Source organism: Watersipora subatra, chromosome 10 (assembly GCF_963576615.1).
Source record: "Watersipora subatra chromosome 10, tzWatSuba1.1, whole genome shotgun sequence".
NCBI classification, from domain to species: domain Eukaryota; kingdom Metazoa; phylum Bryozoa; class Gymnolaemata; order Cheilostomatida; family Watersiporidae; genus Watersipora; species Watersipora subatra.
The window spans coordinates 58,915,808-58,935,690 of NC_088717.1; the positions used below are offsets into that span (position 1 = coordinate 58,915,808).

The 19,883-nt window shown below is 40.3% G+C and overlaps 1 protein-coding gene across 2 annotated transcripts in view; it reads left to right on the plus strand.

Annotated features, from left to right (window-relative positions):
* The first annotated feature begins 10,895 nt into the window (after nt 1–10,895).
* Nucleotides 10,896–19,883, plus strand: part of LOC137405907 (ATP-dependent RNA helicase DHX58-like) — a 126,136-nt gene continuing 117,148 nt past the window's right edge. For both annotated transcript variants that reach the window (XM_068092362.1, XM_068092363.1), the window contains exons 1-2: nt 10,896–10,989; nt 19,247–19,391. In XM_068092362.1, the coding sequence (XP_067948463.1) occupies nt 19,289–19,391 (103 nt within the window). In that variant the 5' untranslated portion in view covers nt 10,896–10,989; nt 19,247–19,288. The remainder of the gene's footprint in view (nt 10,990–19,246; nt 19,392–19,883) is intronic.

Genomic DNA, 19,883 nt, shown 5'->3' on the forward strand with positions numbered 1-19,883 from the left:
AACATAATTTCTCCACATCCACCAGTAACAATATCATTATCTTGGGTGGGAGTAGTCGACTCTATAGTTTCACTCGCGTTATTTGATGTTAGCAAAAAATGAATCAATGATCGTTGATTTTTTTAAGATTATATTTGTCTGTGTTTGCTTCACGCAGGTTTTTTTACTGATCATAATATCTATAGTAAAGTTCCGGGTAGGACAGCTAGCGCCTTTCGGTATTAGTTGCATTTCGTTGGAAAGTGTAAGCGAATCGAGAAACCATCTGTTCATCTTGAACGGATCGTCGTCTTTGTGTATACTGCAGTATATGCAGAGCTACTCTCACAGTAAGAGCTCCTATTGCAATAGGCAACCGTAGAAGCTGAGATGATGCTTGTTGTATTTGTGGCGAGTCCACTGTTTTGATCAGTACAAAAATAAAGGCTTCCGGGCTAAACTGAAATCACGAGTGTTCTGATTTATTAACCTGAATAGTTTCTCTGCTAGAATTAATGCACAACAGCCTCAAACAAACAATCTAACATGGTGGCAGCGTAAATAGTTACCCACTCGTCTATTATGGATGGTATTTCGCCTCCGGGTCAGCTTGATTTGAGATCTAAGGACATTGCTGGTGAATGGAGAAAATGGTCCAGGGCTTTTGAGGATTATCTTCTAGCTATTGATGTGACTGCAGGGACTTTGGCTGCTGAGAAACGAAAGTTAGCTTTGTTTCGCCATGTCGGTGGGGAAGATGTACGTGAAGTGTACAGTCAAATGGAATTCACTAAGGTGGTAGATGGTGAGACTAAGGATATAGATGAGGGTACAGAAGGCAGGAAATTGAAGGATGTCCTAAAGAGATTCCGTGAGTACTGTAACCCGAGATCTGGCATTGTAGTCTCCAGGTATGAATTCCATAACAGTTCCCAGAATGGTGAGACTGTAGATGTTTATCTCATGAGGCTGAGGCGTTTGGCAGAAAGTTGTGATTTTGGTGATCAACGTGATTCCCTCGTGAGAGACAAGCTGCTGTTCGGACTGGATGATAGCAAGACTATAGAGAAATTGATGAGAGAGTCCGATGAGAAACTTTCGTTAGATTTCGTTATCAGGGCTATTCGAGTAGCTGAGGCAGCTAAGGTGGCAAAGTCGAGTGAGAAATTGTCTGCTGATGTGAATGCGATTGCTCTTGGAGGTAGACCAAAAACAGGTCGTCCAACTAATATGGACCGAAGAAAGGCTAAGGTACACTGCGGAAAGTGTGGGAAAGAGCATTTCCCAAACAGATACCCTGCGTTTGGTTCTAAGTGCTACAAGTGCAAAGGAAAAAACCACTGGGCTAGTGTTTGCAGAGGTGAACCAGCTGTTGATGAGTTGTCTGAGGATGAGAATAACTCTACTCAAGAGGTCTATTTTGGAGAAATAGTGCAGATAGATAATGTTGACACAGGTTCGTGGTATTCGGTTCTCAATGTTGGTACGAGAGAGAAGTCTAAGCAGTCTGTTAAGTTCAAGCTTGACACTGGTGCGGCGTTGAGTGTATGTGGACCTAGACATGTGATTGGTCAGATGAAACCGACTAACAAAAGGTTATTTGGACCAGGTCGGACACCACTGAAATGTCTGGGAGTTATTAGTTCTCTTGTCGGCACAGGTGATCGTGTTCTTTCAGAAGACATCTACGTGGTCGATAATCAGACTGTACCGCTTCTGAGTAGAAAGGCCTGTGAGAACCTTCAGCTGATTACAGTAGACAAGGAAAAGTGTGCAGTTGAATCGGTGACCGTGAGCAAACAGCTGTTCCGAGGTCTAGGAAAAGTCGCTAGAGAGTATTCTATCACTATGAAGGATGATTCAAAGCCTTTTGCTATCAACGTCCCCCGTCCTGTACCTTTTCCGTTACGCGATAAAGCTAAACTGGCCATAGAAGAGATGGTACAGCAGGGTGTAATAACAGCCGTGGAGGAATCAACCCCGTGGGTAGCGCCGATGGTGGTAGTACCCAAACCAGGTCAGGACAAGGTTAGAATTTGCACGGACTATACCGAACTAAACAAGTTTGTTATGAGAGAAATTCACCCCATGGCCACTGTCGAAAATAGTCTGGCTTCTATTGGTCAGGCGAAGATCTTTTCCAAGATCGACGCCAATAGTGGCTTTTGGCAGATTCCGTTGAATGCAGAGTCCAGCAAACTTACAACATTCCTGACTCATCAGGGACGATATCGATATCTTCGGTTACCTCAAGGTCTATGTAGTGCACCAGAAATCTTTCAAGCAGAGATGAGCAGAATACTGAAGGATATAGCAGGCGTAGTCATTCATATGGATGATATTCTTTAGTGGAGCAGCAGCCTACCATAAAGTGCTCAAAAAAAGTGATTTATTTTATATTAGGATGGACAATATGCTGAAATAATGTTCTAGACCAGAATTTTATGCTGATTCTGAATATCTAGTTTCTACACTTCTAAACTAGCCACCAGACTAATTATAATGTATTACGTGATACAATAAATTAATAATATAATTTTTATAATTTACAAGTTCGACCAGTACAGAGCGGGACTGTGATACATCAAACTAGATCCAAATTTGTAGCTGATTTCAAATATCATATTTTGAGATTTCAAAAACGGATGGATTTGAATTTATACTACGTAATGTTATTATGTAAGTTATATGCGTAACTTGAAGTATGTATTAAATATAATTGTGAATACCACTCAATTCCATGTGTTTTTGGACCAAAATTTGGAGCTTGTTCTGAGTATGTAATTGACAATTCTCTCAACTGGCCACAACATTTTCATAATGTATTATGTAATACATGAATTTAATGATATAATTTCAAATTTCGCCAGTTTATCATTTGGGGAAAGGAAAGAGGTTGCAACACATCAATCAAGATCAGAATTTGTCGTATATTTCAGATTTAATATTTATATCTTTCCAAGTTGCATAGAGTTTAACTTATACACGCTATTATATAATATAATGGATTACATAATTTGTCTGTCTGTCGGTCTGATGTAGCACCATGACTGTGTGTTATCTCCTACACATCTACAAGAAGGAAAAATGAATCAAAAACTGTTACAGCTGTTTAAAGATTAGACCAAGATGTAGAATTTCTTTTTCTGTCTGGTATCAGGGAAAGGTATCATAAGTGGAAATATTCTGCAAACTTTCAAAGAAATAACCTGATACTTGATGTATAATAACCTACCTTTACCAGCATCCCCATCAGAATCTGTATTCTCTTCTTCAACACCAGTTTTGTTTCCACAGTCCTTGCACTGACACTTATCTGTACATTTGAGTCCTCTGGCATCTATTGGATGAACATCCTGTCTTACATCGACAAAACATGACTTTCATCACATCAGAAGGCGCTGGGTTCTGTGTCATCCATGTAATTTTGAGATTTCCATTATACAAAGTCCAGCCACGATTAGTGGGTAGGGGAGGATCAATTGTTGGCTGCACAGCTCTACGCCATAAGGCTGCTTGGTAACCAGCTCTCATTACATGCAGCGTCAATTCATCTTGGGTTGGAGGAAGGTTAGCTTGGGAAATCCTTGAGGGAGAGCAATAAACCAAATATCTTGCTTCATTGACCTTTTCAGTTGTGTCAATATTATAAAGCCTGCATATGAGTTTTTCTATAGAGTGCTGAGTATCATCATCTACCTCAAACTCTAAGCCCAAAGAGCTTAATACGTTGATGAACTCAGGGTTCTGATTGAGCAAATTGAAAAAGGATTTCTTTGCCTTTGAATGAAATGCACTGATACTATCACAACCGCTGAGTGCATGTAGACCCAGAAGTGCCTGACAGTAGGGCGGTGTTAGAATACCTGATACATTTCAATTGTGTATGTATCGCATTCGTTCTTTCTTCCCACAGAAGTAGTACAATTGATCTGATGGAAGCTTATGTACCAAAGATATACAAATCATAAAGACATCTGTAACTTGACACTTTATCATCACCGTACAGTTCGATCCTTTGTCTTCCATGATGGACATTATATGTGCTATCATTCTTGTGTCAGCTTCCTCATGATCTGATGCTAGACTCACTATAATTTTATTACTAGTGTTCCCATCCATTTGAAAACTGATCTTGTTGCACTTGGAAGAAAATGCTATGTATACATCAAGATTCTGTTTGATCTGTGCACTGCTCCACTCCAAGAAAGCCACCAAAGCTTCTTTGTTAACTCCCTCTGCCAGGAAGTCGGACCATTTTGGTACCATTTAATTCGGTCCAAAAATTGTCACCTTTTGACTACCTTTCAATCCACGACGCATTCGTTCTGTTGATTTGATGCTGGCCTCAGGATGGCTATCGCAGACAAAATCCACCCGAGAAGAACCATATGATGTAGCGATTGATGCTAGCCTTTTCAATAGGACACTAGCAACCATTCCGAATGTGGCTGGGAGTTTCAAAGCTTGAATCTCAGCCATTCTATCAATGACCAAAGCATCAAATTTTGGAAGGTTTTCAAATTTTGTGTAACATGTTGGATATGGCTCTAGCTCTTTCTCCAATGCTGTCATAAGGGCAGACTTAGCTGTCTTCATCATCAATCCATCCGCATTTGCCAGGCTCCAGCTTACATTGCAAAGGAAATAAGAAAGTACTTTTCTAAGATCGATGTTCCTCTGCTGGCTGATAACAAGAAGACGATCAAAGATCCGTCCTGTACACTGTAGATTTTTCTTACTAGAAATTTTTTTAGCACTTTGACTCAAAGCAAAATCTTTCAGTTTGTTTGCCTTTATTGGTGCATTGAATTCTACTTCTTGAGTTGCCATCCGTTTGGTGACAAAATCTTGAAACTGCTTTTCTCCGATCTGTCTTGCATTTTGTAAATCATAGGCAATGTCAGTTGAAGCCTCCACTCCACTGACGATAGAAACAAGGTTTTTACATTTGTGCTTGAATGGGTTGATTCGAGCTAATATGATTTCTTTGATGATACATCTTATGTCTTCGTCAACTTTCCATGCTGATTCTGACAAGCCGTGCTTGTCTGAGCTAGTGGAGTCCAATTCTAGAAGGTTCTTTATTTCTGTGTGCACAGCTGTCCTTTGTGGATGCGCCATGGTCCATCTCTGTGAGGCAGATTGGGTTTTTGTGAATCCAATGAGACCTCCCTGTGATTTAGAATCCCGATTGAAAGTCCGTTCTATCGCCATATCACAGGCAACGCTGGAGAATGGGCGGTGATGCTCATATTGAAAGGTAGAATAACCACGGTGATCTGTCATTGCTTGGTAAATTAGGGGGTGAGTCTTTGCCAGCTGCGTCATCTCCGTATAGTAAAGTGTGCCATACCTTGCATAGTTGGAGTGGTCGTATGCAAAAAACCATGGCAAGAGTCGTTGTAGTCAGTTGACATGGAGGTTCCAATCAGATTCCCTTGTGGCACGGACAAAACTTAGCAGTTGTGTCACCATTTCAATATACTCTACCCAGCTTTATCCTCATACTTGTTTATCATTTTGGTAAAGACTTTGGTCAGAGCCACCAATCTATATATTTTGCCTTGCTCTACAATCTTTTTCTGGATGAATGGCATAAAGTATTTCCGGTACGTTTCAGTGTATGGATCTGATTCTCTGAAAGCATCAATATAAAAAGCAATGAAAAACTTTCACCAATGACCCCAAAAAGCCCAGAATTTAACATGGTAATGTGCCATTGCTAGATAGCTCTATTTTAAGATAATATAAGATATACAGTATATGTTCAAGTTAGATTGATTGCAGGCAAACAAAATGGCTTACCTTTGTACGGCTGGCTGTGTTGTCCTAGTGTCTTGGCGGGTGAGTTCTCTGAAACATACTCTGTGGTATCTCGCTTCCATAGATACCAAGTCAGGGTCCTGACCAATTAAATCCAATACCTTTTGTCTATCTGACCGTCTTCTGGCGGAGTCAATCGGCAATCCTATAAAAAAGTGAATGCCAAAAATTTATGTCGATTGGTTATTTTGGAAGTAATAGAGGGCTGAGTAGGTCGTCATAATCATGCAGCTTATTTGTAACAAGACTTGATTCATCACATGCTGTCAAAGTTTGTGCTTTGACTAGCGTATCTCTTACAGTTTTCTTTCCCGATTTCTTCAACCATTTATCTTTCTTCTGACATATGATGCACAACTGAGGTAAAAGAGGACCAGTTCCTCCAACAGTGCCAAATGACCTTGTTCTTTCTGTGGTTTTCTAGAATAAACTCATGACACAAATAAACAGTCATTGTAACCACAGGTGTCCTTTAGCGGGGATATTGCCGAAGCCGAGATCGGGCCGTAGTCTACACACACAAAATAACAACAAAGGTCCACGTAGTTATGAGCAAAAACAAAAGAATCCACCCAAATATCTCACCAATCCGATGAGCAGCACACACAAAAACTAAATCAATCGACTGAGCCACCCATCATGTCAAAATATTCCAAGTTTCAAGTCATGTCTTGCACAACTCACCTTATGGTTTGTCAAAACTTGTCCCAAAGTCCCTATTAATTTGAGACGGTCCAATATCTGTTTTAGAAATGGTCGCCGCTAGCCTAGCCTAACGTCCTGATTCAACATTTTAGTAACTATCAGGGCATTGCTAAAAGAGGGAATCAAAAAGTTCGGGAGCACTCAGCAATGTATCGATAGTTACTGAGATGTTGAATTAGGACGTTAGGTTAGGCCAGCGGCGACCATTTCTAAAACAGCAATTAGACAGTCTCGAATTAATAGGGACTTTGGGACAACTTTTGATAAACTATAAAGTGAGTTGTGTAAGACATGACTTGAAACTTGGAATATTTTGACATGATGGGTGGCTCAGTCGATTGGTTTAGTTTTTGTGTGTGCTGCTCATCGGATTGGTGAGATATTTGGGTGAATACTTTTGTTTTGGCTCATAACTACGTGGACCTTTGTTGTTATTTTGTGTGTGTAGACTACGGCCCGGTATCGGCTTCGGCAATATCTCCGCTAAAGGACACCTGTGATTGTAACAGTGCATGACTATAACATGGCCGGAAATCACCAAACACCATGTAGACTTTCAAATAAGTTAACACAAATGGGGCACAAATGACATTGCTCTGCTCTTACTAAACTTGTAAAACAATATGAATATAGAGATTTATTAATGATAAATATATAATTTATGTGTATCACAATGGCAATAAAAACAATGAAGAGCAACATTATTCAGTGCCCAGTGGTGAAATGGATGGTCACCACAGTACCCACCTCTTCAGAGCTGGCAGCATCCTCTGCTGATTTTCTCTTCCTATGTCTGGCCTCAGCTCTTTCCAAGAGTAACTTATTGCAGTATTTTTGTAGCATGCATAGTGACAGACAAGGTTTGTGTGTGATTCATGTTCAAGAATGTTAGCTGCAATTACTATGTTAAGTTCATCATCCAACTCAGTCCACTTCCGTGTGTACTCCTGAGCAGTTTTCCACTTCTGTGACCCTAACCAAGGTTTCTCCACAAATTTCCACACAATGGAAGACACAATCCTTATCATCCATGCTTTTATAACTCTTAAATGTGAAAACTTGACTCGTAGCAGTCATTTCAAACGGAAAAATGCCGATTTTCCGAAATTTTAGGAGTTGTCCTCTCTCAAAATAAACTCGTCTTAGAACTTCTAAATGTGACCGGTTATAGGTGCAGAAACTATATCATTAAACTCAGCATAAAAATCTGGCCAAGAATCTGGTCTTACTTTATTCTCCATATTTATATAAATAAGAGTGAAAGATAGCTCTGGGCTGCTTCTCCACTACTTGTGTTTGGCCAGACTAAGGAAGAGCATGACTCGAGGCTGAGAGAGGTTCTGGGTAAAATCGAAAAGGCAGGTCTCACATTGAACGAGTCAAAGTGCGCGTTTGGAGTGAAACGTGTGTCTTTTCTGGGGCATCTGATCGATGAGCAAGGTATACACGCTGGCCCTAGAATACAGGGAATTTTGGATTTCCCAACGCCTACTGATGTTAAAAGTGTGAGGAGCTTTCTTGGCCTAGTGAATCAGTATGCCCGGTTTTCCTGCCGCCTAGCAGAGGTGAGCAAACCCATCCGTGAGCTCTTACAGAAAGACATTGTTTGGACATGGGGAAAGGCACAGGATGATGCTTTCCAAGGCATCAAGGAGCTGTTCAAAGAGCCTCCTGTGTTAGCTGCTTACAGCTCGCATAGAGAAACCATCATATCAACGGACGCGAGTAATCATGGACTGGGTGCCACTTTGAGTCAAGTTCAGGATGATGGTTCAAGACGATTGGTTGCAGCTGCGAGTCGGTCGTTGTCTGAGACAGAGCAGCGCTATGCTGCTATCGAGAAAGAAGCGCTTGGGGTATGTTGGGCTATGGAAAAGTTTTCGCATTACATACTTGGTATGAAGAGTGTGGTTATCGAAACAGACCACAAACCCCTGATCAGTCTCTTTGGCAACAGATTCTTGGACAAGTTACCTCCCCGAATCCAGAGTTTTAAGCTGAGACTGCAACGTTTCCAGTATACTATCCAGCATATTTCTGGTGTTCGTAACTCCTCAGCTGATGCGCTGTCTAGGTTTAGTATCTCAAGAGGAGAGGAGGTTGATGAGCTAAGAGAGGAGGAGGCCACACACTATGTTAACGAAACGGTGGTATTAAACGGTCTGGATAGTCGACTGGAGGAGATGAAGGCTGCTCAGAGGGATGATGAGGGGCTCCAGAAGGTAGTCAGTCTGGTGAAAGATGGTTGACCACACTATTTGTCCTCAGTGGACAGCGCTCTGAGACCATACTATGATCGCAAGGAACTTCTAACAGTGAATAAGGGCTTCCTTATGCTTGGAAGTAGGATTGTAGTCCCTCTCTCGGAGCGTTACAGGGTGCTTCAGGACATTCACCAGGGCCATTTGGGGATCACCAAGTGTCAATCTAGAGCGCGGAACAGTGTATGGTGGCCGTCTATGGCCAAGGCTATCGAGGACATGGTATCTCAGTGTCAGGTCTGTAAAACTGAGGCTAACAAAGTTGTTGAACCACTGCGACCTATCGCCACCCCTGATAGACCTTGGCAAATAGTAGGAACTGATTTGTTCCAGTTCAAAGGAGCAGTGTACTTACTGGTAGTCGACTATTATTCCAGGTATCCAGAAGTAGCACTCCTCGATGATGGTACTACCTCTAGAAAGATCATCACCCATCTAAAGAGCTTCTTTTCCCGGCATGGGATACCGGATGCAGTAGTCTCGGACAATGGTCCGCAATATGCTAGCACAGAATTCTCCAGTTTCGCTGCAGAGTATAAGTTCAATCATGTCACTAGCAGCCCCCACTATGCCCGTGGTAATGGAGCTGCTGAGCGTGCAGTTCAGACCATAAAGAGGATGCTTCAGAAAGACTCGGATCCATATCTGGCAATGTTGTCATACAGAGCGTCGCCTATCATTGGTGGTTTTTCTCCTGCAGAGCTACTGATGGGTAGAAAGCTCCGAACCACTGTGGTCACCCATCCGGACAACCTAAGACCTCAACTTCCAGACCACGAGATGTTCAAGGCTAGAAATGATGAGTACAAGGAGAATTCGAAAGCCTGTCACGATGATGCCCACAAAGCCGTTCCGCTTCGCCCGGTAAACAAGGATGCTTCGGTGGTAATGAGAGCCACTCGTGGTGAAGGAGTTGTCATCACTCCGTCCGATGATCTCACTAGATCTGCTGTGGTCCAAATGGATAATGGTAGTCGCCTACGACGCAACCGTTCTGATATTATATCACTGGCTGCTAATCCTGAGACCCCTTCACCTTCTGTCACGAGAGTCTCGCGATCCGGTAGAATCGTTAAACCCCCGCCATACCTCTCGGACTATCAGCTCTGATGAGCCGCGCATAGCCAGCACGCTGAGACGTTGAACACAATCAATTATTCGTTGTTTTATTTTTGTTTATTACCTTCATATTAATCTCGGGGTGAGATGTTGTATTTGTGGCGAGTCCACTGTTTTGATCAGTACAAAAATAAAGGCTTCCGGGCTAAACTGAAATCACGAGTGTTCTGATTTATTAACCTGAATAGTTTCTCTGCTAGAATTAATGCACAACAGCCTCAAACAAACAATCTAACAATGCTTAAAATTGTTAAGGTTACTAATTGCTTTATAACACGTGACCCTCATTTAGTTAGGCAGATAACATCGTTGGAGAATGTGCAGCGAAGGGCTGTGCGTTTTATTTCAGATTTGAGGGGAAAACAGAGTGTTACGGAAGCAAGGCAGTTTTTAGATCTAGAGCTGTTGGAGGCAAGGCGTAAGAATGCTCGCATGACATTGATGCTAGAAATTTTAACAAATAGCAAGCACAGTTCTTTTATTGATAGTTTTAAGCATTTACAAGATACAATTCATGATCATAATACAAGGTCAACAACTAACGGGGAACCCCCCGCCATTGAGTCAAATTCGAGTTTTTATCAATATAGTTTTATGCCCAGGACTTCCCGCAACCTGCGGGGAAAGCCATGAAATTTTATCGAATTTTTGACAGACATTTTGAAGGCCTTCTTTTACCCGCGAGCGGGGTCTAAAGGCTCGAGTTTTACCTAGACCTAGAAACACACCGATAGTCATACGTCTGTTAGAACTACACATATTTGATGGATTTTTTAATTTCATGTATAATATTTGGTGCACAAAGCTGTCAGCAAATACATAAATAAAAATTATTACAACTCGCATTAAACCTGACGCACCGCCTAATCGGAGATAGCTCCTTTCAATGAAGATGGGTGTGAAACCCGGGTTCTTGACTTCGAATTGGAACATAGACTTGTTTCGTTCATAGACTTATTCACCAAACGAATTCACGCGACTATTGGACAGTTTCACGTCATGTGACGTAAACAGTTTGCGATGCCATGGGATTTCCCCTTCTACTCCAATCTTTTTTATTTGGAATACTCCAGAATCATTATATTATAGCTGACAAATGGTATGCAATGTATATACGGTATGCTTGATTGTACACAAAACTTGAATTAATCATGTTGTTTGATCAAACAAACATGAGCTACTCATAAGTATCATTCTTTACTGAAAACAAGTCAACGCTATATTTGTTGCTGATGGAGTGAACAGTTTTACGAGTTGGTGAGTTTATTAGAGCAGTTTTGGAAAAAAACATTCACGGTATCAAAATTTTTGATGTAAAAAATCAAGCAAATTTAAACGAAACTGTGCGTAAAGTTTCTCTGGCTAAAACAGTCTGTCATAATGAGGGTACCACAGATGCCAGGGTAAAAAGTTTTCCGCTTATTGTTATTTTGAGTAGTTTGTATCACTGAACTCCTATTTGTGCTAAGTAGTTTTATAATAGTGGGCTGTCAAGCTGAATTTACGTAATGTTTGCATATGAAGTGACTGCTAACAAGCCTTGCAGGAGTGTAATTTGTGCAAAAGCAAATAAAACTGTCATGTGTGGTTTGGGAGAAGTTATGTCAGACGCATTTAATTCGAAAAAATACATACATCAGCGTTGAATTTGCTTTGTTATCTTATTCTATTTTGACTATGTTAAGTTTATGCACTTTTGCTTAGGTTGCGTGAACTAATTTGATTATTACTGGCTCTGGCACTTCCTGAAGGTATTCAGCTATTATAAGCAATATTGATGTTTACGAAGCAATATGGTCTTACTTGATTATCCGTATGCAAGCTGTTCCTCTTCCGTATATCTGCGCCCAGGATGTCTCTGATCTAATCGAAACTCTCGCTCCAGCTCTCTCCAGCCTTCCTCCTCCAACTTAAAACACTGTCCCTCCCTCTTTTGTCCTTGACCTCTTCAGTCAGTGCTGTCGTAAATATGTATAGGAATTCCTGTCCAAAATTCCTTAAACCTTTCTCCCAAGATTTATCCAAATTTTTAAACATGGTACCACATCATGGAGAGGAAACGGAAATTCGAAATTAGTAGAATAACAATGTTAACCACATGAAAGTCAGTGAGTATAGAGACATAGACATTATTTACAAAACATGGCATAACGCGTAAATACACCTATCACAGACCAAGCTTATCTAGGGGTTTTACAGCTCTCTCAGCTTGTGTCTGCGCACTCTGACGATGAGTACTAGAGGAGGTGAGCGTTGGCTGGACTGACGGCTGAGTCTGGTTGATCTACCGACCTCTATGCGATTTTGAATGGGTGCTGGAGTTGGTGCAGGCGGAAAGCAACTGTGGTCTAAGAGAGATGATCACTTAACAGTCTTCTTCACTTGGGGAGTCTAACTTGGAGAGTCTTAACTGCAGAGATGCGGAAGCAAGTACAAAACAGTCGCATCCGGCACTCAAAACTGCCGAGGTCCGGCCTCTGTGAAGCTCTCTCTCCTAGGCATAGTCGAAACCTGACTGGTGCTAGCTTCACTTCTAGTGTTCAGTGTGAGATAGGAGAAGTCTTCTCTTGAAATACATATATGCTCAGATGGAAATGACTCATGGGGATCATCGAACTGCACTAGTTTTCTGTTCTGGCTCAGCACGTCCCCATTGTCAGTTTTCAATGCAATTCCTCTACTCAAAGACGCTATCACAACAGCCCTTAAAGGTTTGGCTGATAGGCCATTGAGAACCACTTTAGCTCCGACAGGCAACAGGCCCTGTTTAACCGCCCTGTGCGGCTGATTGCAATTATGAGCCTGCTTACCTTTGCAGTAGTCACCTTCATAAGCACTGAACTTGTTTACATCTACTGGACTGTTGATGAGATAGCCCATTGAATTCAACCCTCTTCCCATGAGCAGCTGAGCATAGGTATAACCATTCCGCAAAGGACTGTCATTATGGCACATAATAGCAGATTTAATCTCAACATTTTTCGCCACAAGCTTTTTGAATGTTTGCACTCATCTTTCTGCATGACCATTTGCTTGGGGGTTTCTAGGGGAACAGATTCAATGAATAATATCTTATTTTTTCATGAGCTGAGCAGCTTTTCGAAATGAACTGTGAACTTTTTGGTACAATGATGTGAGGTGCACCTAATGTACATATGACCTTGTTGACGGTTCTGCACAGATCCGCAACGATGGCTCCCAGAAAACTTTCAGCGATCATGAATCGGCTATAATAGTCACTAATAACTAGATACTCACTGCTATCATCAACATTGCAGAAATCCATTGCAAGCTGCCACCATGGTCTCTGGGAATGGAGTAGAGATCAATGGCTCAGTGGGTACTTTCCTAAAGCGAAGGCATCTGTTGCAGCACTTTACCATTTCTCTGATGCCTCGAGACATCCCTGGCCACTAAATTACACTCCGGACTCTTCTGAGGCAGCGGTTCTCTCCCTGATGCCCATCATGGATGTCCTGCAGAACCCTTTCTCGTTTGTTTAGGGGAATATACAATCTGTTGTAATGAAACAGCAATCCTCCAACGACAGTCTTTTTTTTTTGAACGAATTATACTTCTTCAGACACTGCGGCAGGTCACGGTAGTTCAGCCAGCTTTCTTGAATATACATCATTGACTGACTAGCTATGGGTCTGTTGAGAGGCAACCTCGAATAGCTCTCTTTTGGCTCGAGATATCAGGAGCTCTTCCATCATTTCCTGAATGAGTAGAGGGGCTCTGGTTCTGACACTATTTCTGTTCCTGCTGGGGTTCTGCTCAAAGCATCAGCAACAATCAACTTTTCTCCATATTTTCTATGTATTTGACATCATACGAAAACCACATCATACGCAGACGAAATCTCTTAACACAGATAAGGAGTTTATACAGTTCTTTCTCTGCCATAATTGATACCACAGGTTTGTGGTCAGTTTTGATTTTCAAGCCGCGGCCAGCTACATGGAGTAGAATCTTTCCGTGTCCAACACATGGCCAGAGCTTCCTTTTTTATTTGGGCATACCGCTTTTCTGTGTTCGTAAAGGTATGTGACGCCAATGCTATAGGCTTAAAGCCATCAGCAGTTTTCTGGAAAATAGCTGCTCTCGGCCTCCAAATCAAATAGAACTAATACCGGGAATGAGGAGATTTGCTGCTTCATCACTTCAAGCTATTCGGTTATCTTAGATGTCCAATACCAATCATTATTCTTCAGCTTGAGGAGAGATCTCATCTTGACAGTGTCATCCGCTAGAGCGGACGTAAGCTTACCGAGATAATTAACCATACCAAGGAATCTCCTTAAACCTTTCCTGTTTTTTGGAATAGGGAAATCCTGTATGGCTGATACTTTTCCTGGATCTGTATGTATCTTTGTTTTGTCTATAACATGACCCGGAAAGGTGACACAATTCTGGAGAAAACTCACACTTTTCTTCGTTTGAAGTGATCCCTGAAGAAACCAGACAAGATAGGACCTCTTTCATTTTACTGCCATGCTCTTCTTCAGTTTCAGTATGAATTAAAGTGTCATCCATTTGACACAGAACACCTTCAATACCCTCCAGGGCCTTCCTCATCTCGTTCCAAAATATTTCGGGTGCCGATGAAATCTCGACTGGTAGACGCTTGCAGAAAAGCCTACCAAACGGTGGGATAAAAATAGTCAGTTTCTGTGGACTTTCATCTAACCAAAGCTGCCAGTACCCACAATTTGCATCTACTTTTGAGAACACTCGCAGGCTGGCTATTGTTTTATCAGTGGCTGGAAGTGGGTGATACTCTCTCTTTACTGCTTTATTTAGGCGGGTAAACTCTATGCATACTCCTATCTTGCTTTGGTACCACGATACAAGGAGTACACCAGCCTGTAGGCTCCTCTATCATCTGAATAACTCCAATCCTCTTCATCTACTGAAGCTCTTCTTGCAGAGACCGGCGCCGAGCTGCAGCTATTCTTTTGGGAGTAGATTGAGCAAAGGAAGATCTTTCAGCTGAATATGAACTTAGGATCTCATGATGCCTAAGCTTGGGAACAGCGGCGCAGACTTTTCTTTCCAACCTGTCGAAGAGGCCTCTGAGACTTTAGAATTTTTGAGAATGCCCAGTCGTTTGATGGCCGGTTTGCCTAACAGTAGTCTGGCTAGCTCTTCAAAAACTTTTACCCTCTCTTTTTGACCTGTTCCTTCATGAGACAATTCCATGATAGCCACTCCAGTTACTGCAAGCTTAGCGTTCCCAGTGCCGAACAATTTTTGAGTCGTAGGTGTCAGTTTCAAACCAAGAGCATTGCAGATGCTAATTAGTACGGCGGAGACTGCAGCACCAGAATGTACTTTAAATTTCACCTTTTTAAAGTCTACCTGTAACTCTACGGACCAGGCATTTTCGGTCACTGAGATGATGTCAATATGATTTACCCGGCTTAGTCATTAGGAACTCCCCAAGAACAAATTGTCTACTTCATCGTCATTCTTCTCCCGTTCAAGTACTTGCTTGACTCTTTTGCAAACTTTTGCCCAGTGACTTTTCTTATTGCATTTGTTGCAGCTGGAATTTTCTGCTAAGCAGCGACCACCAAAATGTTTCCACTGCCCACAATTTGAGCACGGTCTGTCCTTTGCATTACTGCTCTTGTTTTTCTCAGTGTCAGTCATTCGTCTAGACAATTTAAAATTATTTCGCTGTACTGTGTCCATATTCTTAGCATACTCCTTTTTACCATTGCAGCTTCATGCTCCTGATTTGAGACATATTGCTTCACTTTTTGAATGTATAAGCTCAGTGTGAAATCAGGCACATCAATCAGGTACTTGCGGAGCTCGATAGTGGTATCACGCACCTGTACCACTATTCTGCCCCTTACTAACTCATCACGCATATCACCGTAGTCGCAGATCTCACTCTGGACTTGGAGTTGTACTATAAACTGGTGCAGAGATTAGCCAGGTCGTTCTACCATCTTATTAAACACTGAGCACTCAAAAATAACTTTTTTAACAGGTTCAGAATACGCATCAAAATATTTGATGCATTTGACCAGGGTTTTCTCTTTATCCTCATCAGATGGCACAAAGATGAACTGATTGTATACCGGTATTGAGTCACTACTCATTGTCATTAGCATTGTTTGTCTACATATGAGCTCTTCTAATTTTCTTCACAATCACATATAAACTAAATTGCTTTTAAAATCTTTCTAAGCAGTGGCCAGGTTGCCAGAAGAAAAATCCCCGGGCTTGACAAACTTTTCAGGCTTGGTTTCACCACTAGCAGACATACTCTATATTGTTTTACGGGCAGAGCACCACAATCAAAAAGCTACGAGGGATGTGGTTAACAGGCAAAAAATTAGTTAATACTGAAATATATAAAAAATGACATTACAATTCACTATTGGCCTTAAGTGCTAAAGTGGCAAAATTCCGGGAAATGTTGCTCACAACATATAGTTGTGAGCAATATTGTTGCACTCTTCCTGTGATATCTCAGCAAATCTCCAAACCTTATGCCTGAACACAAAGAGCTTCCAGCGAATCTATGCCTTGTCATGTGCTCGCTGTGTTGTGAAATGCCTTTACACAAACAGCAATGTTTTACATGATTACGCCTGTAGGTTCGGTATATTCTGACACCATATGAAGCTATATGGTCTTACTTGATTATTCGTACACAAGTTGCTCTTCTTCCGTAAGGCCGCGCCCAGGATATCTCTGATCCAATCTTAGCCTCCGCTCCAGCTCTCTTCAGCCTTCCTCCTCTAACCAGAAACACTCTCCCTCTTCTGTCCTTGACCTCTTCAGTCCGTGATCTTGTAAATATAAATAGAAACTTTGGTCCGGAATTTCCTTACAATTTCTTTCAGTAAAACGTACTCTTTATTCTATGTCTAACAATTAAAATACACAATTAACAAAGTTCTAAAACAATAATATTAATGACTGATGGTTAAAATAGCCAATAAAAATTTTACCCTTACTCAAAAGATCGTCCTTGTTCTTTGCTCAGTCCCATATGGCTGTGAGTCGACAGTCAAATGAGAGTCTTGACAGTCTATAGATACAGAGGCGCAAAAGTTGAAATAAAATAAGCTTTGACAGTGTAGGTGAAAAGACTCACAGTATGATGGTAATAAAGACTCTGTAGCCTGAGAGGAGAGAGGCTGCGTCATTGGAACTGTTCTCTTTTATAGATGTCTCTATTAGCTTTTGAAAAAGCGTTTTGGACGTTCAGCCTCTATTGTTTATGTTGCAGAGGATTAGTATTCTAATAGACTTGTTTTAAGGACATAATGAAGAATGTACTGATTAGAAATAACGACTAACTTCAGTAAAGGGTTAATTTCTTTTGATGGTTGTCTGACAGGTCAGTTGATGCCTCTTTTCTCATAGATTGCTTATACCGGCGGTTTCTAATCTACTTATGGATGAGTATATGATGACTGTTTTCCTGCTACTCCTCTGATGTATCATGTGTGTTGCTCATCGTATTGTTTATATTTGCGATCGCTTAGGCATTGGTATCCATCGGACATATGTGTTTGCTAATATCTCCATGCAGCAACACAAATTCGTAGGACCACAGGCAATAGCAATAGATTATGAGTGTACTATCGTAGCCAATGTAAAAGCTATAACTACAAACCTGAATAGTTACAGCTGGTTGCAAAATGTGACTATCTAAGGCAACCCTTTGAATTGATCACCCATCATTAACAAGTTGGGACTCAATGTGAATTATTTAATGCTAACCAAGCAGGTAACTATTCCAACTATGGTTAAGGCAAGCAAACCTGAGCTGGTTTTGTACTCAAATTAACTCTTCAAAGAATTGTGTGAATTAGTAGAAGCAAGCTCAGCATTTGATTTGCTAATACTACTAGTTGATTTTATGTGCTAATACTACTAGTTGATTTGATTTGCTAATACTACTAGTTGATTTGATTTGCTAATACTACTAGTTGGTTTGGAGTGCTAATACTACTAGTTGATTTGATATGCTGATACTACTAGTTGATTTGATTTGCTAATACTACTAGTTGATTTGATTTGCTAATACTGCTAGTTGATTTGATTTGCTAATATTACTAGTTGATTTGATTCGCTAATACTACTAGTTGATTTGATTAGCTAATACTGCTAGTTGATTTGATTTGCTAATACTGCTAGTTGGTTTGATTTGCTAATATTACTAGTTGATTTGATTTGCTAATACTACTAGTTGATTTGATTAGCTAATACTGCTAGTTGATTTGATTTGCTAATACTACTAGTTGATTTGATTTGCTAATATTACTAGTTGATTTGATTTGCTAATATTACTAGTTGATTTTATTTGCTAATACTACTAGTTGATTTGATGTGCTAATATTACTAGTTGATTTTATTTGCTAATACTACTAGTTGATTTGATGTGCTAATACTACTAGTTGTTTTTTTGCTAATACTGCTAGTTGATTTGATTTGCTAATATTACTAGTTGATTTGATTTGCTAATATTACTAGTTGATTTTATTTGCTAATACTACTAGTTGATTTGATGTGCTAATACTACTAGTTGATTTGATTTGCTAATACTACTAATTGATTTGATTAGATAATACTGCTAGTTGATCTGATGTGCTAATACTACTAGTTGTTTTTATTTGCTAATACTGCTATTGAAAACTGTCATCAATAATGAGCTGCATATCTTCAATATTTGAGTTTGCAATTTTAAAAGCTAGCCATCCTAAACTTACATAAAAAACATTACGTCAATTTTACTTCTATCTATCACAGGATTAAACAGATTGATAAAACTTGTGATGTAACCACTTCAGTAACGAAGTATTTATTAATACTCCTTTGTTTTTCAGTAAATGAGCAAATGTAGCCTTAGTTATGTTTAATCATTTTTTATCCACTGTAGCCATGTGCTGGGCTATACTTTCTGCTGAGCTGATTGCTTGTTGTACCTGTCGGTTTGTCTAAGATGCTATTTGCTATACATACTTGTTACAGCTCCTTGCTATTGGCATTGTTGAAGTTATTTCATTTTATTGCAAAATCAAGTGTTTATTTTCTGATTATATTTTGTCCAATTGCAACCAAAACCAAAGCTACTGTTTTGCTCATATACAACAACCTCTACTCCCTTTATTCCTACCAGAAAACAATTATTATAAACTATTTTAATAGTATGTTGTTTCTCAATATCCAATCACTGATTGTGGCCAAGTGAGATTCATTCATTTCGTCTCTTGGATTGTATTGACTTGGTGTAGGAGAGCTCAGCGTCTGTATTGTCTATGAACAGTTTTGCCATTTTGGTGTAGATGCATTTATTCTGTTTTTAATAAATTTCTGTTTGTACTCAGCTCTAGAGAAGAAGATGATTCTTACTAATTAAACTATGTAATATGAACAACAGTAAGTTACTTGAAATGAGTGAAGACGATGAAGATAGCCTTTCATTGGTTGATCTAGAGCAACAATTGATCGACATTAAGGACAATGTCAAAGGTAGGCAGCATGAATGACTACACTGATAGATGCTGTACTTTACAGCCATGTAAGTGCTAATCTATGGTCATTCAAACTCTCAGGCTATGTTTGGAACACATGTCTCCAGCTGTAGAAAAGTACATTGTAAAAGATTGATATACATGCGTGTTGTGTGACGACAAGTAGGCAATAAAACATTGTCTGTTACTAACTGTCAATGAAATGGGGAAATGTGCTGATAGACAATGGAACATACATTACAAGTGATAGACACTTAGATAGGTGGTGATATGCTCTATAATATAGAGCATATCACATAGAAGACAATATAGAGTCTCTATAATTATTGTCTTCTATATGATGTGCCCTATATTGTTTTATATATTATGTGTAGTTAAGACTCTTTTAGCTGAAGTCTCTCCTGTTTAGCAATCAGATACGCTGATCTGATTATGGCTGTTAACTATTGGACATGAAGGATATGTTTTATAACATTGACAAGACTAGAAA